The sequence below is a fragment of the Sphaerodactylus townsendi genome, linkage group LG12 (assembly GCF_021028975.2).
Source record: "Sphaerodactylus townsendi isolate TG3544 linkage group LG12, MPM_Stown_v2.3, whole genome shotgun sequence".
Classification (NCBI taxonomy): domain Eukaryota; kingdom Metazoa; phylum Chordata; class Lepidosauria; order Squamata; family Sphaerodactylidae; genus Sphaerodactylus; species Sphaerodactylus townsendi.
In genome coordinates this window covers 2,789,076-2,815,136 of record NC_059436.1, presented here as the reverse complement: position 1 = coordinate 2,815,136, position 26,061 = coordinate 2,789,076, and the positions used below count along the sequence as shown (strand labels likewise).

Below are 26,061 nucleotides of genomic sequence, written 5' to 3'. Positions count from 1 at the left end.
GGGCTAGGATGGAGAGGCCCAGGTTTGAATCCCTACTTAGCCATAAAGCTTACTAGTTGACGTTTGGTCACTTACAAGTTCTCTTCCTCCCTCCTTCCTTCTCTTTTTGCTGTCAAGTCACAGCTGACTTGTGGCAACCCTATAAGGTTTTCAAGGCAACAGACCTTTGGAGAGTGTTTGCCATTGCCCGCCTCTGCATTTCATCCATGGTATTCCTTGGAGGTTTTCCATCCAAATACTAGCCAGGGTCACTTTAACCAATACACTATGCTGGCTCTTTCTTGCTGTCTTATCTTAACCGAATTCACAGGGTAGTTAGGATAAAATAGTGCTGGGGACAGCCATGTTGAGTTCCATTTCTTCAGCAGAAAATGTTAGTATCTTAAATAAAAAATATTTAAATAAGCTCTACATTCCTTGGTAGAAGCATGAAACAAAAATGTGGGAGTATATTGAATAATAAAAAAGTAAATCATTTTGTTTTTCCTTAAATGCCTTCTCCTCTTTTATGAAATTAAATTCACCTGAATCTTTCCCTGCTATGCTGAATTTTTAGTCTTTATACTTTTTGTATCTTGAATCTATCCTATGTGTTTTAGGGTCCCCCATTTCCTAGACCTTCTTGTTCACCCATACAATATTGTGCTTTCTTGATATACCATGGAAATCCCTAAACAACACACAAGTCATAGCCATATGAAAATAATGTGATTTATATAAAAATGACAAATTAACTTTGGAATTTGTAAAAATGTTCCCTCCTATTGCCATTTTCATGTACTTTCTAAGTTTAGCAATATATACAAAAAGCAGAGGTATAAACATACCAACACTTAGGATTCGGTTTGTGACACTGGTCAGCCACATGCGTCTTGCAAATTTGCAAGCATGGCCAGAAATCAGCAATTATGCCATTTATGCACAGACATCTGGTGTTCAAAGGTAGATTGGCTGTGATGTTGGAGATGCCATGAGTAGTAGCCACTAGTAATTCTACCCTCCATGAGTATCAAATGTTTTAAAAGCCATCTAATTTAGAGCCCCATCTAGGGAAGGAGAAATCCGCTGGTGAGACTGGTGCGTGGCCATGCCAGTGGATTTGCCCTTCCCGGAGCGCTTACACCAGCAAAAGGCAATTCCATCAGAATGCAGTTACTGCAGCCCTCCCCAGCACTGGAATGTGGCACCATCTGTGCTGTAAGAATGCCTCTGTTTCAAAAGAGTAATAGAACTGGTACCTTTAAGTATAAGTATACCTGCTGTGGATATACATTTCATGCATCTGATGAAGTGAGCTCTGACTCATGGAAGCACATGCTGGAATAATTTTTTTTAGTTTTAAGGTTTCTCTGGACATCTTTTAAATTCTGTTTTAGAATTTAAACCACAATCTTATGATATCAACCTAGAGATTATTTTGATTTCCCCAACCCTGCAGTTTTGACCCCCAAATCCCTGTTTTTGATTTTGCTTCTCCCTTAAAAAAAAAAGTCTGACATTTTCTCTTTTCTCGCACCAAATATTTGGCAAAATTTATTCACTTTAACCTGTTATTTGTGGATGACTAAATCAGCAATATACCTATGTTGTGTGTGTAGATAACATATTGTATATATAAATCACTTGTATAAGCAATATGTGTGTAAACAATACAATTGGATCTACAAAAACCAATTGTGAAAAGTGGAGAACTCTGCTGAGAAAAATATGGAGCTAATATAAAAAGAAATTAAGCTGGGCACGTTCGCTCATCCCTCCATCCATCATCTCTGGACAGTGATGAAAGTGGAACGAATGTCTTGCAGAAGTTGTTTTGTTTGCTTTTGTTAAAAAAGTGAGGTATCCATGATACGCATGAGAAAAAAAATATGAAGACAAGTAAGTAAAGTATAGTTTGGAAAATGTAGAGTAGACTCTGTGTGAAACTTGTAGGGCTAGATTCAGCAGACTTGTTCTATCAATTGCACCCAATTCTCCTTACTATAGTCCCTTTCCCAGGTGTTTTTTGTTCATGCAGGTCCCATGATCCTCAGTATAGCCATTTTAGATGGCCAAAGAGGTGAGTCTGGAGTCCTGGGCCAAAAGTCCAGGATGGGGGCCCAAAATCACTACCCCCCATTGCCCCCATGCTGGGGTTGAGCAAGGGGTCACTCTCATCCACTGCAAGGTTGGTAAGAGCTATCATCAGAAGCCACCTGCCCAAGGCCCAAGTGAAGTGGGTATAAGCTGTTGTAACCAAGCCAACTGCTTGAGACCTAGACAGAACAGGTGCCACTGACTGTTATGAGTGGACTTCCCCTGAACAGGCTGGGTGCAAATGGCTGTGGCAGAACTCTGCTCTTTTTCTTTTTTCCTCCTGTCCATCAGTGGCAGGGCTGTGAGCAGATGGGGACTTCTCCAGTTTGGGACCCAGGGCATCTGCCTTTGTTGTCCATCAGCTACTGCTACCCCAGTGTACTGTACTACTTCATTCTGCTGCTTGAGTAGACCCAGGCCTTAGTTAATCACCTTGTTTTGCATTGTGTAGAAAACTCTCATATTCAAACATTAGATCACTTGCTCACAGATAATTCTTGCAAGAGAGAGCAAAGCACAAGGCACACCAGTGCAAAAATCAGCTGTCAGAAAACGGGACAACATGGATCCAAGTCATTAATGGGGTGATTCTTCCTCCAACACTTTTCCTCTTATAAAAAATGCTCATTAAAAATGCTAGCAGAGGCGTAGCAAGGGGGGAAAGCGCCGGTGCACTGGTGTGTCCTCCGCCTCCATACCGCCCCAGAATGCCCCCTCCCCACCCCGGAATGCCCTCACCACACCCCCACAGGGGCACGCGCCTGCAGCATCGCGCACCCCCATTCCCTTGGAGCTACGCCTCTGCCTCCAAGCAAGAGGGAAAGTTCAGTGTGGATAAATACCCTTTTTTTCCCTTACCAAGGCAGCCAGGAAGGGATTTTTGACTCAGGGATTTCCATGGGATCAAAGTTATTATTATGTATTACATTTTTATCTCACTCTTCCTGACTAAAGCAGAGCTCAGGACAGCTAACAGTATAAAATTATTACAATTAAAACCATAAACAACATATATATAACCAAAACTTTAAATTGTTAATTAACAGTGGTGCCCTGATCATGGGTCCCAGATGATGATTTGATTTTTGATTTGTACCCAGCTTTGCAAGCCACAAGATGTTAAATGGGTGGGGAAAGATGAAAAAAGGAGGGGAAGAGACGGAGGGGAAAGGGAAAAGAAGAGAATGGATGGGAAGAGGAAAGGAAGGGAGGGGGGACAGGAACAAAGTGGGAAAGGAAGGCCCACTAGAGAGCTCTTGCTGTCTTCAACTATAAGCCTAGTGAAATAACTTTTGTCTTGCAATCCCTGCAAAACTGTGCTAGGTTTTTCAGGGTCATGGTCTCATTTGACAGAGTTCCACCAGGGTGGGGCCAAGGCTGAAAAAGTCCTGGCTGTGGTTGAGGACATTGGGATAAGTTTTGGGCCAGGTTAACCATCTCTTTGCCTAACAATACAGCTCTTATCCATGTACCCACCCTTGGCTGCTTTATAAGGGCAGAACGTCAGAAGTTCCAGTTACAGAACTCTGGCATCACAACGTAGCTTGGTCCTGAGATCAACAGCCTAGCATCATGTCTGAACCAACCCTTCCTTATCCTAAAATCAGGTGTCTCCTACATTTTTCCAGTTGCTTGGCCAAAAAAGACCAGCTAAGAAGCAGTATGCTAAATATTCTGTGAAGACTTTTTCAGACTTCCTTGCTCAGCTGGGCTTGACTTGATTGTCGAGCAAATCAAGCAACATGACATCTTAGTTAAACAGAAATGTAACAGTGCAAGATGTGTATGAAAAAGTGTCAGCCATTCCCTTAAACAAGCTGCGCAAAACATAACAATGCGCAGAAGGAAACTGACACTAATTGATTTTAGTTTGTTTGGCTAAGCAAGGAATCACCATCGTCTGCAGGCTTGCTCTCGGTGTATTTTCAAGCAATTACAAATTGCTGGATCTGCTAAGCTTCAAATTGGATAATCGCCTCCACTCTCTCCAGCCCCATTCTGGCACCAGTTAAAAATAACTAGAGAAGCCCCTCTTGGCCCTATCCTCACAGCTAGTGAAAGTGAGAAGACTTTGTGACGTTACGAGAAGAGACAAGTTAGTCTATTATTTCATTAGAGTGTTTTGTTGCGTTCCCCCTCCCCTTTAAAATGTGCCCCTGCATCAACCTAAAGGAGAATTAATGAACTGGAAGAAAATGATTGAATCAGTAAAGAATTCGGAGCAGTGTTAATTCTCCCCCAGCGGGCAGTGAAATGGTAGAAGGAAACTCCCAGGATTCCAAAGCTAAGAAGCCTTCCAGTTTTTCCTTGACTGATTGAATGTGATTGACTGGCTGTTCAAAGGAGTCTTGTATTTTTGGAGCACTGCCAAAGTTCCCTTCCACCTTTGACCTTGTCAACATTGGGAATGGAGTGATGGATTGACTTTGGTTATGGACTGGAAACCATATTGGGATCTTGATGGGATGTATAGTCCAGAGGCCTTGAATGTATGAGAGAAACCAAAGCAGGGAGGGGGAGAAAAATTCCCTGTCCTATATAGGCCAGAAATGATCATAGTTTTCTCCTGTGTTCCTTATGTCCTACCAGGGATAGCCCCTATTTTCTGTTCTCTATCAAGTCACTATTTAAGTTTTGTCCCTGTTTTTGCATTTTGGATATCCCTTACTAAAATTCTGAATTTCCAGCTTCTCCAAGCCACCAATATAAACTGGTAATTCCAACAATTATTTCAGTCTTCTTTTAGCATTTTTTAACTAGCTGTAGTTTTCTTTTATATCTTTTTATTTCTTTTATATCCAGTACAAATTGGTCTGTTAGGTTTTAATGGCATAATGTGATGTGCCCTTAAATAAACGGGCCTATTATAAGCACCAATCAGCACATTGATTATTTATCTTAGGTCCTTTGGGATCTTGAGCAGGGTGAGTCAACAGAGTTTTCTCAGTATTTATGTGGCCTCCAGAGAGAGTACCTCATGGCAGGTTATAACCATAGTTCCTTCCTGAGCATTCAGCTTTCCTTTCTGTGAGTTTCTCAATCTTTTCACTGAGAAGATAACAGGTAAAACATGAACACACTATTCTGGCCAGTCACCCAACAGCAAGTATGTTAACTCCCCTGTTTCAGTGTTCTAGCCAATGTCTGTCAATATGGAGATTGTAACTCTTTTATTCATAGGTTGCTGCCTCAAAGGTTACATGTATTTGCTGTGTGTGAATCTGTAGACACACGCGCACACATATACCCTGTTTCCCTGAAAATAAGACTTCCCCTGAGAATAAGACGTAGTAGAGGTTTTACTGAAGTGCTAAATATAAAGCATCCCCCGAAAGTAAGACATAGCAAAGTTTTTGTTTGGAAGCATGCCCGTCGAATAGAACACCAGAGCATGCAGCTGTGGAGCGGGAAAATAAGACATCCCCTGAAAATAAGACATAGCACATCTTTGGGAACAAAAATTAATATAAGACACTGTCTTATTTTCGGGGAAACACAGTATGTTTATGTATGTATACACATACACACATATATGCCAAATATATGTATATCACACACATACATATACAAATGCATTCATATACATAGATAGAGTGCACATTCCAGACAGTAAGTTTTCCTGTGCAAATTCCTTGGAGGTAAGCCACATATATGAATGTTCCCAGCTCTGCAATGGCCTCTAGACACATAAATGTGCCTAGGATTGTAGCTTCAATAAAGTTTATCTGAGGAAACCTTCATAGAGAAAGTCTGTGCCATCACAGTAACTCTAACCTTCCCCTTCATTGCCTTGATTTTTGTTTTAGCCACTCCGTGCATCAAAGCTATTAGTCCAAGTGAAGGCTGGACCACAGGTGGAGCAATGGTGATCATTATAGGAGACAACTTCTTCGATGGACTACAAGTTGTGTTTGGGACCATGCTTGTATGGAGCGAGGTGGGCAGCCTTACTTTTTCTCTTTGCATGCTGCCAAGCTGGATGTAGGTCCTTCTTACAGAGGGATTCTCTATTTCTGTTTGTGACTGTATAGTTACCACTTCTCATGGAGTGAGATTCCAATAGCAGCTCTGAGGTCCCTTTTCGCACATGCAGAATAATGCACTTTCAATCCATTTCCACAATTGTTTGCAAGTGGATTTTGCTATTCCACACAGTAAAATCCAGTTGCAAAGTGCATTGGAAATGGATTGAAAGTGCATTATTCTGTATGTGCGGAAGGGGCCCAAGTGATAGCTAACAGACAAAGTGTTTATCCCAGTTTAGCTCATCTCCGGTAGATCTGGCACTTGAAATATGCCATCCTACAGTTGACTATGCTCAGATCTGCAATACTGCCCTGATGCTATCTTGCAAAGCCCCTCAAGGCTAGTTCAGGGCCTTTCTCCCCAACTCTGCCTACCAACAGGCCCTTTGCTTGTTCTTCCCTTCCTGCTCACCCACCTGCATGCTCTACTCAGGAAATGTGAAGAAAGAAATATGACGAACTTGCTTTCTGAGTCAAGTGTTGCTTGGTTCCTTTACAATGCAGTGAATCCAACATAAAGGGAAGCTTTAAATGAGCAGGCAAATAATTTGCAGGGGGGGACCATCCTTTAAAGCAGGGATGTCCAACTCTGGCCCTCAGATGTTCATGGACTATGATTCTCATCAGTCCCTGTCAAGACCAGAGTTGGACATCCCTGCTTTAAAGGATTATTAACATAAGAAACCACCAGCATGATCCAGACAAAACTTAACATGACCAAGGAAGACCTGCGCTTATCTATGCCTGTGTGAATGGGAGCCAGGCTCCTCCCAATTCCTTTGCCTGAATTGTATCCAAACCGTAAGCCCTGCTTCATTGCAGTGCTGCAATTGCTGTAAAACTGTTACAAATTAACTGCTGAAATTGTGATACCAGGAAAAAAATGGTGCAAACACCTACTAGTGTTTTCTTTCTGCTGTACCCAAACCCACATTTTTTATTTGATGCTGTTAGCATGGCGGGAATCTCATTCTGCTGAGATTCAGCCTTCTGATCTGAGTGGCAGAAAATGGAATGATGAAGGGCATTGTGGGAGAATCTCCTAAGTTCTAACTTGTCCTTTCTCTTTGATACTTTGCAGTTGATCACCCCTCATGCCATCCGTGTCCAGACACCCCCTCGACACATCCCTGGTGTGGTGGAAGTAACTTTATCATATAAATCCAAACAGTTTTGCAAAGGAGCTCCTGGTAGATTTATTTATACGGGTATGTGGAAAAAAATGGGTTGCAAAGTGTTCACTTAAGAAACCTTATTTTTCTGTGTCAAAACCTGCATTAAAATTGCTGCCCCTCTTCTTTTTTTTAAACTTTAAAATGAGGAATGAAAAAGATCTGTGCTCTGTTCTCAAAAACCTGTGCAATTTTTTTCTTGTCTAAGTTTGATGATCCTGAGATCTGTCTATGAAATACCAGAATACATTCACAGACACTTAGGAGCAAGCTAAGCTACATCAGTGTCGTTAGTGTCCCTTTCCACACGGGCCAATAAAAGCAGGGGAGAGGTGGGTTATAGGAACTCGCCCTCGCCCTGGCCCCTTCCCACTGCTGGCTGTCCCATGGATAGCCAGCGCGTTGGCCAGGGCATTTGCTTTCATACGAAGGCAAATTCACACATTTGCTTTCCCTCATCCCCTGCCTACCTTCCCCCCCACCCTTGCCTGCCTGCAAAGTGCAGGACTGACCCACAGGCCATGATATGGCCCGTTTCCCCTGAGTGGCTCTGCAGAAAGGAGCCGGCAAAGGGGTTTTTGAGAATTGAATAATGTGCTATTCTCTTGTTCTTATGTGGCTTACAGCTGCAAACCGCATTAAATCAAAAGAATTGCACATAACGCGATGGTTGAAAAACCCAGGTTGGGAGGGAAGACGCGGAGCAAATCTGTGTTAGGGATCCATGCGAAGTTCCCCCTCCACCTGGGTTTTTACTAGTTTTATCCTGGTTTAATTATTCCATGTGGAAAGGGTTCCCACATGGGAGTAATATGAGGACTGCAAGATCAGAACTTGCCGCTTTGAATAATGCACCAAAGTACAAGGATAACTCAGTGGGACAGCTTGCATTGTAATGTCTCAGTAATGCTGATGGCGTGAGAATCACAGAGCGTATTGTAGTCATGTGCTATTTTTATGGCAACGTCTTTTTAATATATACATATATATAATTAAAATCAGAGGTTTAAGGAGGCCTGTCTTATTTATATCACCTCTAAGTGAATGGGTTCATAACAGGGTAACTCTTGAGCTTTCCAGCATCATGAATGAGAGCCAACCTCTGTGCCCACCTCCATATATGTGACCATAAGAGGTACCCTCTGCCAGATCTGACCAGTGGTACACATAGTCCAGCATCCTCATTTTTACTGTCGTCAGTCACTGAAGAGCCTTTCCCTGACGTTGCTTCCTAGCACTTGTATTCAGAAGTTTGTTGACTAGACACAAAGGTTCCCTTAAGTCGTCTTAGCTAGTAGCGACTGATGGACCTGTCTCTCATGAATCAGCCTAATCCGCTCTGGACATCTGCCCAGATGAAGCTGTGCAACCCTTTATCTCTCCCTGTGTGGCGGGTTCCACGCAGCTTCATTCCCTTTGAAGTGCAATTGCAGTCAGTGGCTGCTCAGTGCCCCATGCGGGGCTGGTGCCTGGGTCTGATCATCACTCCATCCATCCACAATCAGCGAGCTGGGCCACAGTCAAAACAGGAGGAGCGATTCCCCCCCACCCCCGCCGCCCAGCCCTCTGCTGCAGTTTGGCCAAACAAACTGCGCACAAGGAGCAGAGCTGAAAATTATTTTCAGATTTACGAACGTTGTTTTTGCTGCTGTGTGCTACAGGATGCGCCATAAAATTAGCAAAGGGAAAATCAGGCAATTTCTGCATCTCTCTATCTAAGTAGATCATGACAGGCAAAGCGATAAACACAGCTATTAAGTACAGCTGCACCTGGCGCAGCCAATTCCCCCAGCGCGTTGTGGTTGGTAGCTGGATTGGTTAATGAAAAACAGAACAATAAAATCAGAACTTCCAAGTGACACAATTAACCCAATCTATTGTTTTCTGCTCCAACCGTCAGATTAGCAATGCACAAAACACAATCTTGATATGATTTTTTCTCTTAAATAATACAAAAATTTCTGAATCCCCCCAACTCGAATTAGGGGAGCTGTTTTTCTATATGAAAATGTGGTTTACCTGAAGACTACATTCTATAATGAGATAGTCATATATTCCTGCCCGAGCGCTGAGATCAGAGGGTGGAGGCCTGTCTGGCTGTCCCACCCCCTGTCAGAGATAAGGGGGTGGGGACAGCCCATAGGGCCTTCTCCACAGTGGCCTCTACACTATGGACTGCCTCTCTGCAGAGGTTTGCCAGGTGCCTACTATCTGGGAGTTTCAGTGCCTGGCGAAGACCATCCTCTTCACCCGGGCATTTGGCTGACCTGCTGGGAGGACCCCCTGGGACATTCATGCACCCTTCTTTTTTGTGGGTGAAGTGGGTGGGGAACATTTTAGATTGGGTTTTTAGAACCGGGCTTTTACAATGAGGTGTTAATGTGTTTTTTCAATGGGTTTTCATTGTGTTTTATTGTGTTTTTACTGTCATGGTTTTAATGTAGTGTGTTTCATTATAACCCACCCTGAGACTGTAGTAAAGGGCAGGTAATAAATGTAAATAGAATAGAATCTAAGGTGGAAGATTTTGGGAGGTGACCACGGTCAGCCAGCCAACCAGCTGCCCGCCTGCCCTCTCCTCCTGGGAGATAAATCTTATAATGCCTTTCTTCCTCATTTCCCTGGGCCTTTTCAAAAGAGGCAAGCTATACATCACAATTCCTAATTCCTTCAAGATTCCTTCTTCTTGAGAGAGTTCAGCCACCATTTCTGGTTTTTTGTCATCAGGGCCCACAAAATGGTGGCAAAACTATCAACAGAGGCCCCTTCCGCACATACAGAATGATGCACTTCCAATCCACTTTCACAATTGTTTGCAAGTGGATTTTGCTATTCTGCCCAGTAAAATCCAGCTGTCAAGTTCATTGAAAGTGGATTGAAAGTGCATTATTCTGCATTTGCGGAAGGAGTCAGAGAAAATCATCTCCCAAGAGTTCAGGAAGCCTATAAAACATGTTCTGCTTTCCACACTATTTTTAATTATAGTAACTGCAGCCCAGAGTTATGGAGGATTATCTTCTCCAGATCCTGGCTGGATGTGATGATGGCAGTTCAAGAAATCACTGGGTTGTTACTGACCCATGGGGTGAACATCACATCACAATGTTTACTAGACCAACATTGTTTATGGGGTGGTTTGCCATTGCCTTCCCCAAGCATCTACATTTTACCCCCAGCAAGCTGGATACTCTTTTTATCAAACTCAGAAGGATGGAAGGCTGAGTCAATGTTGAGCCAGCTACAGTACTGCATAGTTTTTGACTGCAGTACTGTAGATTATTGCAGCAGTACCACAGTACTCTGCACCACAGGGCTCAATTCAAGACTTGTTTGTTTATTTAAAACATTGCTATGCCCTCTTTCCCCCCAAGTTAAGAGTCCCCAAGTCTATGACCTTTAAAACATTTCAAAAATTAAAATGTTTCAGACATTCAGAAATATTTTAAGCGCATAAAATAAATAAATAAATAATAGGAGTTAGTAGTCCAAACAAACCAAAGAAGTATTGTCGAAGGTTTTCACGGCCAGATTCAACAGGTTGTGGTGGGTTTTCCGGGCTGTGTGGCCATGGTCTGGTGGATCTTGTTCCTAACATTTCACCTGCATCTGTGGCTGGCAACTTCAGAGGTGAATTACAGAGGGAAGTCTGTTACACACAGTTGGTTACACTTCAGTTGGTTATGACATCAGAATGCATGCACCTGGGCAAATTGGGTTGGAGTTTGGAAACTAGAGAGCCTTCAATCACATCCTGTATTTAAAAAAGGAGAGGGAGTATGTAAGTACAGCAGCGGCCATGTTTGTGTTTGTCACAGACAGGACAATAATTTCATCATGATGTCTGAATACTGCTATAAAAATCAGCAAAAGTGAACATTTTTCACCTGTTTCTTGTTGTTATAGGAAGGTTAGGATAACTAGACCTGCCATAGCTAAAAATGGCAGGACTAGGGTGAGTTGCTCGTGATTGGTAGGCCAGGCAGGCATAAGCCAGGCATCATACAATAAAGGACCATTCCCTTCAACAGCCCATAATTGGCTGTGCAATGGGGTGGACTGGAAAGGGAACATCCTGGGTACTGTTGAGCATCAGCATGTAAAAAGTACATTAGTAGCATTTGTGTTGATTCAACAGCCATTGCAATTAGGATGCACAAAAGCAAATACAGGTAAACTACAGCAAAAACCATAACATTATAAAGCCAAGAGCCCGTAGAAACACATTAAAAATACAAAAGCACCTTCCCTGTGAACAAAGAATTCCAGGCTTTAGATACAGCTCTAGCTGATGTTTTCTTTGGATCAGTATCAACCTAACCCTTAGTTGTCTGTGCAGCACATTGTAGCCCTTTCGCAAATTACAGTGAATGCAAGTGAAATCCACGTACAGCATACTTTAAATTTTTTAAAAAATATGTTCATTCCGTCATTCTCATGTTACATTCAATGTATGTACAGCTGAATGTTTGATACAAACCCACCTTTATCTATGTATCAGTTTCCTGTTTCCTTTGCAAAGTGAATGCTCAGTGGCTGTTTCTTACAAATGGATATATACACATATGCAGGATGTACATACATTTACAGTAACATGAGCAGGGTTTGTTATGGGGAGGGCAAGTAGATGACCCCTGTATTTTTGGCTCTGTTCATGTGCCAGCAAAGGTGAACAAAGCCAGCAAACTGGCCAAGTTTAGAACTAATGCAGAACTGCTCAAATGGCAGTAGCCATCGGCCTAAAAGGGGTGTAGATTCTAACCTTGCAGGTAGTTTGTTTGTGAGTTGCCCATAATTTTTGTGTACTGTCTTGCTCCTACAGTAGAATCATGCCCCATTCAAGCTGTTCAGTGGAATCAGCTGCAAATGTAAGGGTTGAATCCAGTGTTCCTTTTAGGACACAAGTGGAGATGGTAGAGCCAGAATTTTTTTTAAAAAAAGAAAAAGAAACTCAGGATGCAACTGCCAAAGATCAGAGAAGAATTCTTCAATATTTAATACAAAATCCAATATTCATTTCATGTTCAAACTGATCAGGCATTAGCTGAACAAGAACGGCATCAAGACAGCTTGTTTGAAGAGGTGAGTGCCGTAAACTGTTAAAAAGACAACTATAAAAATTAAAGATAAATTCCAAGGGTAAATCTAAATGTCACAGTGGGAGCTGTTATCAGCACGCATATGTTCCCTGTAAATCGGTGCTTGTAATAGGGCATGGCAAAGCGCTAACATTGCAGTAGTTAAGGATCTGTCATCAGTTCCTCTCAGAGTGTTGTCCGTCAAGACGTTGCCCCACAGCGGTCAGCTGACTGGCCGAGCTGCAAAGCCTGCAGCACTGTTTTGAGCTGTGTTTTTTTCTTCATTGTTTACCCTCAAAGAAAAAGCAAATCCCTCCTAGCTGAATACGTTTTTGAAAGCTATTTGCAATATGCTGGAATTGTGTAAGGCTTGATTCTTATACTAAGAGAAGGACAGCCAAGGAGCAATTTGATCATTTAGGGATTTAGCCTGAGGATGCGCTTGATATCAACTATAGTGTTGGTAACCAGTGGAATTTGGGACTGGTAGATAAGGAAGAGACACTTTTTCTATTAGTCACACAAAAGTACCTTTTTAAAAGTCCTTTTCAGACAAGGCACCAGCCTTTTCTGCCCCCCTAAAGAAATTCTTATTATTACATTTCCTACCAAAGAGCTAAAAGGATGTATTGGACAGAGTGTTGCATTATGAATCCCCGCTCAGCTATCAAGTGTACCGGATGACCTGGAGGCAGTTGCTTTCTTTCAACCTAACCCAGGGGTAGGGAACCTGCGGCTCTCCAGATGTTCAGGAACTACAATTCCCATCAGCGCCTACCAGCATGGCCAATTGGCCATGCTGACAGAGGCTGATGGGAATTGTAGTTCCTGAACATCTGGAGAGCCGCAGGTTCCCTACCCCTGACCTAACCTAATTCAGAGTTGTTGTAAGAATAAAATGGAGGACAGGAGAACAGTTTTTTCCCGAATGCCATCACTCTGTTAAACAAATAATTCCCTCGATAATGTCAAACTATTTATTATATATTTATTATATAATTACTGCACTACTTTTTTCATCATTCCTATTACCCATCTCCTCCCAATTATGACTGTATGACTATAGCCTGTGCTGACATTTCATTTTATTTTATGATTTTACATTTTATGTTTTTATTACTATTGATTGTTTCCTGATTGCTTACTAGACCTATATGACAATCATTAAGTGCTGTACCTTATGATTCTTGACAAATGTATTTTCTTTTATGTACACTGAGAGCATATGCACCGGAGACAAATTCCTTGTGTGTCCAATCACACTTGGCCAATAAAGATTCTATTCTATTCTATTCTCCACTCAATTATAAAGTTTGCTGAGTGGATGATTTCAATAGCCAGTCACAATCCCTTGTCTGAACCTACCTTGTAGGGCTGGTGCGAGAATAAAATAGGGGAGGGGGAAATTAGGTCTGTCACAGGAGAAGGGGCATGCTGAAGAATGAAATAAATAAATATTGTTTTCCCTTTAACTGTGTAGCTTGGGCCCCATGAAGGGTGATTTAAAGATTTCTGTCAGTAGAGCACAAGTTTCTTTTCTCCCTGCTCCTGTTACAACCGAAAATTGATCCCTGAAATGCTGCTCCTGCTAGATTTCAGCGAGCCTTTGAGGCTATAGAGGAACTTGGGGCTAGTCTCAATTCCAAATCACTTAAAATGTCTTTCTGTCTTTTTGTCTTTCTCATATGTATGCCTTCTCCAGGAAGGGAGAATGTTGCTTGATTGCATACTAACAATTCGGCACAACACCAGACACACCCAATTTGAAGCAATAATGAGAGCTGACCAATTCATGACTAGAGTTGAAACAAACTTTCTGGCAAATTTTCTTTATTTTGAATTTTCTGGCAAAAAATAATTTATTTATATTCCCATTTGATTTCCCCCCAAACAATGCCAGTTAATGGTGCTATAGGGTGCAGTGGTCTTAAAAGGTATACAAATATTATTCAAGTTCAGTAGCACCTTAACAACCAACAAAATTTTCCAGTTTTTGTGAAGTTTTTGTGAGCCAAAGCTCACTTCATAAGGTATAAATAGGAACTAAGGAAAGGTCATACCAAGGAAAAAATGTTGGACTGTAAAGTGCTTTTAAACTCAAATTCTGTTGCACTAATACAGACTAATATGGCTACCTGACTGAAATGGTAAGATTACTGAATTCATCAGATCTATTGGTTCATCACACCTTCCTTCAAGGAATTCAAAGCATTGTACATGGTTCTCCTCTTCATTTTATCTTGAGGACAATCCTGTGAAGTAGGTCAAAGAGAGAGAGAGAGACTGGCTAAAGTCATCCAATGAACTTTATAACTAAATATGGTATTTTTACTTTCATCTACCCTCTCTACTTCTCTGAATATTTACGCTTTTAAAAAGGTGTTATAGCGTAAGTTTTCAATTGTTTAAAAGAAACTCATAAAGTGCATTTTGAAAACAAAAGTTGAAATTTCCAGAATTTAAGAAATACAGTTGAATTTTTCCTATCACATTCAAGTACTAACAGGCCACTGAGATGACCAAAGCAACAATGGCAAGATATCATCAATGCATATCTTAAAGTTACAGGCCTGCAACCAGACATTGCGTTTGATCGAAATAAGTGGCGTTTAAAAATCCAGGCAGCGGACCCTGCATTAGTGGGACAATGCTGAAAGAAGAAGAAAAAGCTGAAGTTTTAAAATCTTCTAACATTTAGATTTTTGTTTGTTTCAATTTTAGAACAGTTTTGAAAACTAGTTTATTATTTGGTATGGCCTAGGTTACCAATTTAATCACTAGCAACTGAAGACTTGTTCAAGATCTGGTTTCGTTTCTGAGACTAGAGCTGAAGTTTTGTCAGCAGTCTTGAGGACTAAAAAACTTTAGAAAGCAAGAATTCTCAAGAAACTGCAAAATCACTATATGAAGGTATCGTTTCTGCTGCAAGCTGTTAAAGCCACGTGAAATCATTGTTTTCGGTTGATCTTTTCCTTAAAGAAATAATAATAGCAAGACTTCACGCTTCCTTTTCTTTTTAGTGATATAGTTTAATATTCCCTTTATATATGTTTAGATAAAAACATTCAGGGATTTGGGTTTTTTAAATCTATATTTTACCAATAGTTTATAACTCAAGTAATGTAAACCAAGCTATTAGACTCTCAAGCAAGAAGAGAAATGGTATGTAGTGATATATAAGATCTCATGAGGATTCTGACAAATTCTCACGATTATTGGCGCAACTTCCCTGCCCTGTTCCCAAATGGGAAATAGATTCTGTGGCAGTTGACGTGTGTATTATTAAACTTCTTAAGTGATCCAGAATGGTTCCCAGTAGGAAAGGGGAAAAACATTCTATGTGTAGCCAGGAAGACTACATTCTCAAGTCTTAGGCTTCTCTGTTTGACTCGTAGTCAACTCAGTCCTGTAATATTTAAACTCAGGGCCAAACCATAGTAATTTTGATAAAAGATATCAAAATGTATTTCTCTTGTACCTAAAAATGGGAGACAGATTGGCATTACGTCTTCTGGGTTCGTTTTGGTTTTGTCAGTGTGTTTTAAAAATAGGGAAGACAATTTTTTGGAAATGCTACCCCATCCCAAAATCTCAACGTCCAGGATTTTCTAAGATCTCACACTTGAGAAGGCTGATTTTCTCCCCAATTCACCCTGCTGTGCTGCCTTTTCCCTTTAAGTAACTCTCAGTTGCACTCAACATTTCATTCCATTTCAAACTATTGTATTGGGAAATACTGAGTACTAGCAGTAAAATACTAGAATACTAGCATTGTATGAACAAATGCAATATGGTCTAGAAAGCTGGGTTCATGACACTCAACAAGGGGGCCAGCCCCTCCTTCCTTTCTTCCCACTTTGGCTCCCTGTCACCAGCCCCCTTCTCATCCTTTTACCAAATGCCTGAATCAGCAGGCAAGGGTTAATGCCCCCCTCTTGGCCATGTATCACCAGCTTCCTCCACCTTCTCTTCTTCCTGGATGCCTGCATCGGCATGCAGCAGTTAACAGAACAGTTAACGGCAGCAGTCATGACCTACCTGTGAAGAGCAGCCCATGCTGCCTCCTGTACCTTCTCAGGCCACTCCAGATGGTATAGTGACTGTAATTATTCAGGAGTTAAGGAGAAGGACAAGAGTGAGAGAAAGTGAGTAATTACCACATTCTGCTGTTTGTTTGTGGTTTTTTTACCTGTTCTGTGTAAGCCCTGCCACCAAGCCATGTCTGCCAGGTAATTGGCTGGAAGTGAGTGGTCATGACCGCAGTTAGCCTTTTATAAAATAGGTTATTATATTATAATAGTTATATAAACACCTCCTACCAATAGGTGGTGTTGTTTTGCATCTGTTGTGTTTGGGGTTGGTGCTATATGGTTTCTAGTCATTCTCTGTTCTAGGAGGAGTTGGCTATTTAATGGTCTGTGTTTGGAGGCTGAGCAGGAGACCACTTGAAAACTTTATTAAAGTTGGTTTCCTTGAATAAATGTGTTCAATATTTAATCCTCATCAGACTCGTCGTAAGGGTTTCCCCTCCTGTTATTTAGCTTACAAAGTTATATTTTAATGCATACCAGAGAGGTCTCCTGAGTATGTGAAAACTCCTACTTGGTCTGTTGATGGCCACATTCTGTGAGTTTTTATCATTCACGCAGGGGCCATTCAGTTTCCTATTAGACAGAATGATAATGAGGCTCCACCCAGACGTAAATATCAGCACTGCCTCCTGCAGCCCAATACTGGAGACATCCCCCTAACTTTGCTTCAGACGCCGAAGTATAAGTTATGTATATTCAATAGCATTAGTTCTCTTGAGGATCAGAGAATGTATAGTACCATTGCAAGTAAGATGCTGGTGGTTTCATTGTCCAGTAAATAAAGTGGGAAGGACTGTGGCTATTGAAAGGGGCTTTGGCTTAGTGGTAACACCTCTGCCTTGCATGCAGAAAGTTCTCAGTTCAATCCCAGCAGCTCCAGTTTAAAGAATCAGATAGTAGGTAATGTGAAAGACCTCACCTGAAGCCCTGGAGGGCTGCTGCAGGTTTGAGTAGACAGAGCTGACTTTGATGGACTTATAGTCCCAATTCAATATAGGGTGGATTCATGTAAAAAGATTGTGTTTTTTTCTGAGGCAGGTGATCTGTCTTCCAAAGGCACCTTTTATCCAGCAACTCTGCCTTCATGGGGGTACTCTACAAATTTCATTTACAAATGTTTCTGATATATTTTTTTCTTTACAAGGCCAAGGATAAATGCACATACCTTCTTGCTTGCGTGTACTACTATGTTCTTTAAACGTATTTTTTAATTCACTCTCAACTTCCTTTATTTTATTTTTAAAAAAATTTTTACAGCTAGCTTGATCTCATAAATTCTTCAAAAATCAGGCTCACTGTATTTTGTGCCATGCAGGTGACCAGGACACCAACTCTATGGCAGTTTCAATATTTTATTTTGGTTTCCTCCAAAGGAAGTAAAAGATGCTAATTTTTATTCACCGTATTCATATTTTTAATTGTGGAACTTAATTTATTTTTTTATGGGTTTTGTATTATATTTAATAATGTTGTACACCACCCTGAGCCTTCTGGGGTATAAAAATATAATAAATTAATAAATATCAGAACTTATTTCTTGCCTTTCATTTCAGCTTTAAATGAACCTACCATTGATTATGGATTCCAAAGACTCCAGAAGGTTATTCCCAGACATCCTGGTGATCCAGAACGACTAGCCAAGGTAAAACAAAAAAAGTTTTCAGCATAGGCTCCCAGTGCTTATAATGTTTTCTGCAATATATAGGGAATATTTTGCCAATTTTCAACTGTTGCCACCTGTTCATGCCTGCTGGAGCATATTCAATTTTATCAGGCTGCTATCGGGGGGGGGGGGGGATCTTTTTCTTTTTGTTAATTAACTAACAGCCTCATCCAAAGGGGGGAGCAAATCTGCCCCTACCTTCCCCCATGCTTGGACATCACACTGGGCAGCATGCCAGCATGCCAGCACCCCTGCCAGCACCTCCATCAGCATATCGGGGTCATGGCCAGGGGAGGAGCCAACGTTGGTCAGCTTCCTCCCAGCCATTAGTTTCGTTATTCTGGCAGCCAGAACTTTAGACTCACATCACCAAAAACCTCTGTAGCCAGCCACCTGGCCCCTTGGATGGGGCTGAAAGTAATTTTCCTCCATATTCCAAGTATGTAGAAATGACTATGTCCCTATCATCAGTCTGGTTTTGCTGCTTCTATGATGTTACAGGGGGCAGCAACCATTTTATTTCTAGATGTGTTTTGTTTTTAGATGCTGCAGTCATACCTATTGGGAGCCTAGCAACTGCTCGTGACAGAGGAGTGTGCTACCCTCAGTCTTCACAATGCACATGGTTGCCCTATTGAGTAAACAGAAGCAGCACACATTTTTATCATGCACAGACTGTCCAGCATGAATGAACTGACCTCTGCATTTTTTAGGGTTCACATGCACATATACCAGACCTGCACATGTATGTTAAATACTCACAATGCACCTCTTTACACAAAATGATGACCATGTATATTGAAAGAATGCCAGGTAGCATGTTCTCCCATTATGCACAGCCAGTAAGCTCTAGTATGCATGACTGCAATGTCTGAAATGGTCTGTAGTGATCTGTAGCTGAAGGTTAAGGATCGGAATATTTGTCAGCATTTAAATTGGTACATACTGTCCCATGACAAGTGAATGTGAGCATAGGTTAATTTCTCCTCCAGTTTTTTGAGCCAAAATTACCTGGCCTCCCCCACTTACCTGATCATTCCCAAATTGCCTGATCTTGTTTCTGAAGAGGAAACTGGTGCATTTGGAATCCTCTGCTTTTCATCACCTTTTTGGACATATTTTGTTAATAGAACCTTACATACAGAGATGACTGCATTTTTCTGTCCTTTCTTTGCATCTTTTTTTTGTTTGTGTGTGATAATGATTCACATTAATGTATGCATTAATAAAGCTTTACGAGATAGCAATCTTAATGCAATTGCACAATTGTATCAAGATTTACTTGTGAATGATGTTGCTGAGAAGTACTCACATGCTTTTGTAAAACTCTACCCAAAACGAACTGTGTTGTCAGGGGCTCAATACAGGGATCAGATCATTCTGGGCTGAAGCATCTGCACTGGCTACCCAGAGGCGTAGCTCCAAGGAGGGCAGGGTGTGTGTCCCTGTGGGAACGTGGCGAGGGCGTTCCTGGGGCATGGCAGGGGCATTCCGGGGTGGGGCGGGGTGGAGGACGCACCAGTGCACCGGGCTCTTTTCCCCCTTGCTAAGCCTCTGTGGCTGCCCTTCTGACTCTGGACACAACTCTAAGTACCTTTAGCACTACGGCATTCAAAGGTGTGCTTCCTCCTGTGCAGTCCAGTTTACCAGTTTAGATCCCCTTCTCAAGCCATGTTCTCTGAAGTAGATGGTGATCAGAGACAAGGGCATCTCAGTGGTGGAACCTCAAAATGCCCTCCTATTGGGGCCTACCTTGCTTGCCTTTAAATGTCAGTCAAACTCATTTCTCTTTACCCAGGCTTTAACTGAAAGATTGCATCTGTTTAAAATGTTTTTATAGCACACTACTAACATAAGAACTTTCGATGAATATCATTTCAGGCTGTGTTGTTCTGCAGTAGAACAGGTAGATTCAAGTCCAGTAGCAAGTCAGAGCACCTTACCTGACAAAGGAAAACTTTGGCTCTTGAAAGCTCATACCCCAAAAATCTTGTTGGTCTCAAAGGTGCTGCTGGACTCGAATCCAGCCATTTTAGGCTGGTGAGTGTTGTTATGGCTAGTGTATTGATAATTCTTATATTGTGGATTAGATTATTTTATTATAGCACTTTACTTGTGAACTACCTTGAGCAGGACTCAAACCACCTCAGGCCTGGACATTCTTTTTCTAAATAAAAATTGGCCTTTTTAATTTATGTTTTATCAATAATGTGCATTGGCAAAAGCAAACCGAGCAGGTCTAGCCAGCACTCTGCATGTAAGTAGCCTCTTTTATATAATCCCTGGATTATCCTCTTTTCCTTCTTTTAGGAAATGCTTTTGAAACGAGCAGCTGACCTAGTTGAAGCACTGTATGGAACGCCGCACAATAACCAGGTTAGAAATCCCTCACTCATATCTTCTATACAGCTACCTGGAACTGAAAAACTGCATTATCCCGTGTGAATTTGTCAGTCATTTGAGATCATCTTCGGAGTCCTATCCCCAGGTGCCCCTGGCTTCAGAAGTTAGTCAGGTATCTGCTAGATAGAGGGCTTTTTCTGATTGATTTCCAGTTAGGGAATTCCCTCCTAAAGAACATTCACCTGGTGCCACTTAACATATTTTGGGCACTAAGTAAAACGTGACCTGTTAAAATGGGGATTTGAACCCAGGTCTCTGAAAACATAATCTGACATTATAACCACTACTCCTTTCCCCCTTAGTTTTGTGGATTCTTCATTTGTACGTATGTCTGTTTTTTTCTTTTCCTTTTTCCTGATATTGATTGTTTCTTCATTTTATGTAAACCACGCTGTTGAGTGAACAGTGTTTTTGCATGCTGCTACTGCCATGATTTAACTCTTCTAATCTGATTTGTTCCTGATGTTTTATGGGTTTCATTGTGGTTGTTTAATTATTTTAATACCCATAGAAATTTAAAAAGGTAACATAAATCTTTTCGATCAATCAATCAATTTGGGTGTTTTATTTGCTACACAGGACATTATTCTGAAGCGAGCTGCCGATATAGCAGAAGCTCTCTACAGCGTCCCAAGAAATCCTGGTCAGATTCCTACTTTGTCAAGCTCCCCTGCTCACAGTGGCATGATGGGCATCAACTCCTATGGCAGCCAGTTAGGAGTCAGCATCTCAGAGTCAACACAAGGGAACAATCAAGGTAAGGTTGTGATAGAAATACAGAAAGCACATCTTTTGCCTTAAAGATTGAGGATTGGGGAGGGTTTGGTCTGATCATTAAAATACACTAGCAGATACAATATTTGCATGATCCAGCATTCCCTGACTCAGAACAATAGAGGTGCTATGTCTTCTTCAACTGACATTTATTAGGCATTTCAGTGAAAATAAAACAAAATACAGGACAGAGTGGGTGTTAAAACAGGACATAAAACTGGACAAAGCACGTAAGGTTGGTACAGAAGAGGTGATCAAGCTTCCATTATGTCTTTGCCTTTTGTAAAGGTGCTATGTCCTTTGGTGGATTCCCTTATGTTGAATCACAGCTGAACTTCCATGTCTGGGACATGTGAAGCCATGTTCTTTTCCATTCTTTTCCACTGTGTTCTTACTCCTCTGAACTTTTTTTTTTGGACCGTCAAGTCATAGCCTATGTATGGTGACTCCATAGGCAAGAGACATTCAGAGGTATTTTGGCATTGCCTGTCTTCACAGCACCCCTGCTATTCCTTGGTGGTCACCCTTCCAAATACTCACCAGGGCCAACCCTGCTTAGCTTCCAGGATCTGATGAGATTGGGCTAGCCTGGACTATTCAGGTCAGGGCTTCCTGCAAACTTTTGCATTGGTTGATCTGTGGGGAACAGACAACTAGAAAACCAAATGGCCTTTTGTACCCTTTCATCTCTGATCCAAACATTATTTGGGCAATGGAATCTATCTATTCGAGTACATTTTGTCCTGCTCTTCCTTCAAGGAGCTCAGACAGCATATCTGATTCCTCTCCCCACCCCCTTTTATCCTCACAAAAGCCTTGTGGAGTAAGTGAGGCTAATAGATGGCCCAAGGTAAAATGGGGATTTGAACCCAGACCTCTGAAAACATAATCTGACACTGTAACCAGTACTGCTTCCCCCCTTAGTTTTGTGGATTATTGATTTGTATGTATGTTATTGAGGTTGCCTCTCCCACTGGGTTCTTCCAATCCGTGGGAACGCAAATGAGGACTTGCGGCCAGCCACCACATTATTTGTAGCCTATACCTGCCCTTCCTGTGGTGGATATCTGAAGAAAGTGTGCACATGTTAAGTACATGTACATTAAAAGAAACTAAGAAAGTATTCAGTTTTTGTCCTTCTAAGAGGGCCCAAATTGGTTTACAATTTGGTTAAACTAAAAAAATTATAAAGCAGTAAATGTAACCATCCACATGAATCAGGGAGTGAATAAAAACAAGACCCAGTCTTCACAACACCCCACTACTGACAGTTTTCAGACACCTCCCAGTTGCTGCTAGGTGCTGGCCAGTGGACCTCATAGCATGTTCTGCAATGTGATGATTGTCAGCTGTATGTGGAGGAATGGAACGATGCAAATAGTTGTGAGAAGAATCAGAATGGTGTATTACCAGGTAATGTAACAAAGGTACAGAAGCCTGAGCATCCAGCCCATTTCTATATAACTTTCTTTTGTCTAGTATTCCTGCACATGGGGATTCTCTGAGATAGACCAAAGCCAGCCTATTGCCTTCTTCTCTTTCTGAGTTTCCCAAGTGTCTCTCCTGTCTGGGCCAGTGAAACAATTTAGAAAAAGGCCAACAGCAAGATGCTTATGATTGCTCCCAATCATGTGCAATATTGCGATCAAAGATTGGCATTCCACTGAAAGCATTTTATGAACATATAGAGCTGCCTTGCACAGAGTTAGCTAGCTCAATATTGTTTCCTTGCACTGGCAGGAGCTGTCTTGGAGCTCATGGAGAGAAAAGTCTTTCCCCTGCTACTTGAGATCCTTTTATTGGAGATGCCAGGGATTGTTTTGACCTTTGTGCAAAGTATGTTCTTGACCATTGAGCCACAACCCTCACTGAAAAGCAGGGATGCAAGGACCCATTCAGCCTGGGATGATGATATGAAGCTTCCCTCTTCCACACACAACAGTTTTCCAACTTGAAACATCCCAGTATTGCTGCTATTTGCTCTGATGGGGCAAAAGTACAGCTGTTCACATCAATAAAGCCATACCTATAATGCCTCCTATAGAATATATAGCAGCCTCGAGGGATTGTTTTGGGTTAATAGCTGGGTGAAAACAAATTGATAAGTTTCAAGGGGTTGCCAGACATGATCTAGCAACCAACAAGAGATTTGTGGGGGGGGGGGGCACATGGACACACCAGGACAACTGCTGGTGAAGGTATGATCCCTCTTCTGGGAAAACTGGGAAGTGACTTCATAACTGTATTGTCGAAGGCTTTCACGGGTTAGAATCATTTCTAGGTACTGGGAATATATGGTTGTAGCTTAGCAGTATTCTCCTGACGTTTCGCCTGCATCTGTGGCTGGCATCTTCAGAGGATCTTCAGAGGATCCAAAGATCCTCTGAAGATGCCAGCCACAGATGCAGGCAAAACGTCAGGAGAGAATGCTGCTAGAACACGGCCATACAGCCCGGAAACCACACTGCACCCAAGACTTCATAACTGTCTAGGAATTACCAGAATCTCTATGGTTACACAGCAATTCCTAGAGAAGACTGATATCACTCAATCTTCTATGGAAGTGATACCAGTGATTCCTAGAGAGATGTGATGTCACTTCTGGGGAAAACATGCCACACAGCTGTCTTGACTTTCCCTTTTTTGTAGTTTTTCTCCCAGTGCTGTTGTCAGTGACATGGGAAACAGGAGCTGAAGGTGGAAGATTCCCCACTCCCACTGAAGGGCTGGTAATCCTGCCCTGAGAAGTGAGCTAGGCCCAAAGACAAAGTTAGAAATAGTGAAGCGTCTGAGGTTATGTATTTATTTATGCCTATTATCTTCTCTCTCTCTCTCTCTCTCTCTCTCTCTCTCTCTCTCCATCTCTCATAAATAACTGGCATATCTAGAGCAAAAGGTAAAATTCCTTTGTAAGCACAGAAACATCTTTGCTCCTCTCAAAATACAATATCCATTAAGCATATGTTTTATGAAGTTCACTGTTTTACACATTCCAAAGTTTTATTTTAAAAAACCCAATGTTTCTGCTGTAAGGAATCACTCTCCCACCAATTTATGTTGAAATCATTTAGAAGGTACAGCCTTGACCACAATTTACAGAAAAATCTCATGTTAATGTTAGAAGCATTAAAAACACAAGTGTGCTAATTTTTTCCAGCTTTTGAAACACCCTTCCAGAATTCTTTAAACAATCACATCTGATCAGCTCAATGTACACATGTTGTCAAACAAAGCCATAGCTATGTCAGCCAAGAAAACATGCTTAAGGGGGTGAGAACTGCAAGAGACCTCCTGCAGCAATCTTCTGTTTGTAGGGAGCTTTTCAGCCAGTGCTGTGGCCCTAGGTTTGGTGCCAGTATATTGGCACTGAACCTTGAAAGGTCAGGTCTCTAGAGGCACCAGTAGTTACTCCCCTGAAGACACATGATCCCCTAGTAGGTGGTCCAAAGAGGAAAGCAGGAGATCATGCTGTAGCTACAAGGAGGGCTGTAGGGGGGAGCCTCTGGTATTTATTTAATTTGTATGCTACCTCTCCAGAACCTGTTCGAGGTGGCTTACAACTAAAACAGCAGACACAAGCTAACAATACAAGTCAATAAAAGGATGCCAGGGCAACATAAAACAGACAGAGCCACTTAAAAGGCTATGGATAAAACTGTCCACAAGCAGAGAGTAGACCATAAAACACCTAAAAATGGTAATGAGCCTAAGTCAAAACCTTGGTTAAAGAGAAATGGTTTGGTCTAATGCCTGAAGGTAAGACAGGTGGATACCAGGCAAGACTCAGGAGAGGGGGTATTGCAAAGATGAGGTGTTGTCACTGAAAACACATTGTCTCTAGTTGCCACCTGCCTCACCTCACATGGGAGATCTGACTTAATTGATGGGCTGGACATGTCAGGAGGAGGTGGTCCTTTGGGTACCCTGCAGAAGCCAAGCTATTTGGGACCTTAAAAGTCAGAATTGACACTTTGAATTGTAATTGAAAACAGAAGGGTAGCCAGTGCCTCTCTTCCAACACAGGGATGATAGTGATACAATCCCTGTTACCAACAACTGAAATAATGCAGCTGGCTCACTTTGGACCACTTGAAGTTTCTAGACTCTTTTCAAAGGCAGCTCCATGAACAGTGCATTTCAGTAATTTAAACTGATCTGATCAGAGGATGGATTGCCGTCGCCAGATCATGTTTTTCAAGGAATGGCCATGACATATCAGCCAAAGCTGATAGAACATACTACGTGCCACACAGGGGAATGGAGCTTCCAACTGTGGGTCAGGATGCAGCAACACTCCAAAAATATGAGTATTTCCCCTTCATGGGAAGTGCAAACTCATTGTGATGCTGGGAGATGCATGAACAGAAAATCCCCAGGATTGTTTTAAAAGAGAAATGATATCCAAGACCAGTCTGGATTCATATCTGGTCCATGATGTGGGGAAACAGGGAAATTAAACCTTCTTTTCAGCATAGTTTTACCAATCCACCACACCCCCAGATTTTTTTATTAGCCCCGAATAGAGTTGGTCAATACTAAAAAAATTCGGTAAAATTCGGATTTGGGTATTTTGGGGCATAAAATGATTTGTATGCCCGAATCCGAATCATAGCCGATTCGGATATGCCCGAAAATTCGGGTAAATCCGAAAAATTCGGGTCCGTTTTATTATTTTTTTTGAATTTTTAGTGTTTTTACACGTTTTGGCCTGCAGGGGACGCAATTTTAAAGCTAGCGGCACCAAAATTTCAAGATATCATCTAGAGACTGTCCTGATGATTC

The 26,061-nt window shown here is 41.7% G+C and overlaps 1 protein-coding gene across 2 annotated transcripts in view; it reads left to right on the top strand.

Annotated features, from left to right (window-relative positions):
* EBF2 (EBF transcription factor 2) overlaps positions 1-26,061 on the top strand; it is a 258,291-nt gene that overhangs the window by 212,604 nt on the left and 19,626 nt on the right. For both annotated transcript variants that reach the window (XM_048513586.1, XM_048513587.1), the window contains exons 9-13: positions 5,883-6,013; positions 7,183-7,309; positions 17,993-18,081; positions 20,413-20,478; positions 21,085-21,262. In XM_048513586.1, coding sequence (XP_048369543.1) covers positions 5,883-6,013; positions 7,183-7,309; positions 17,993-18,081; positions 20,413-20,478; positions 21,085-21,262 — 591 coding nt within the window. The remainder of the gene's footprint in view (positions 1-5,882; positions 6,014-7,182; positions 7,310-17,992; positions 18,082-20,412; positions 20,479-21,084; positions 21,263-26,061) is intronic.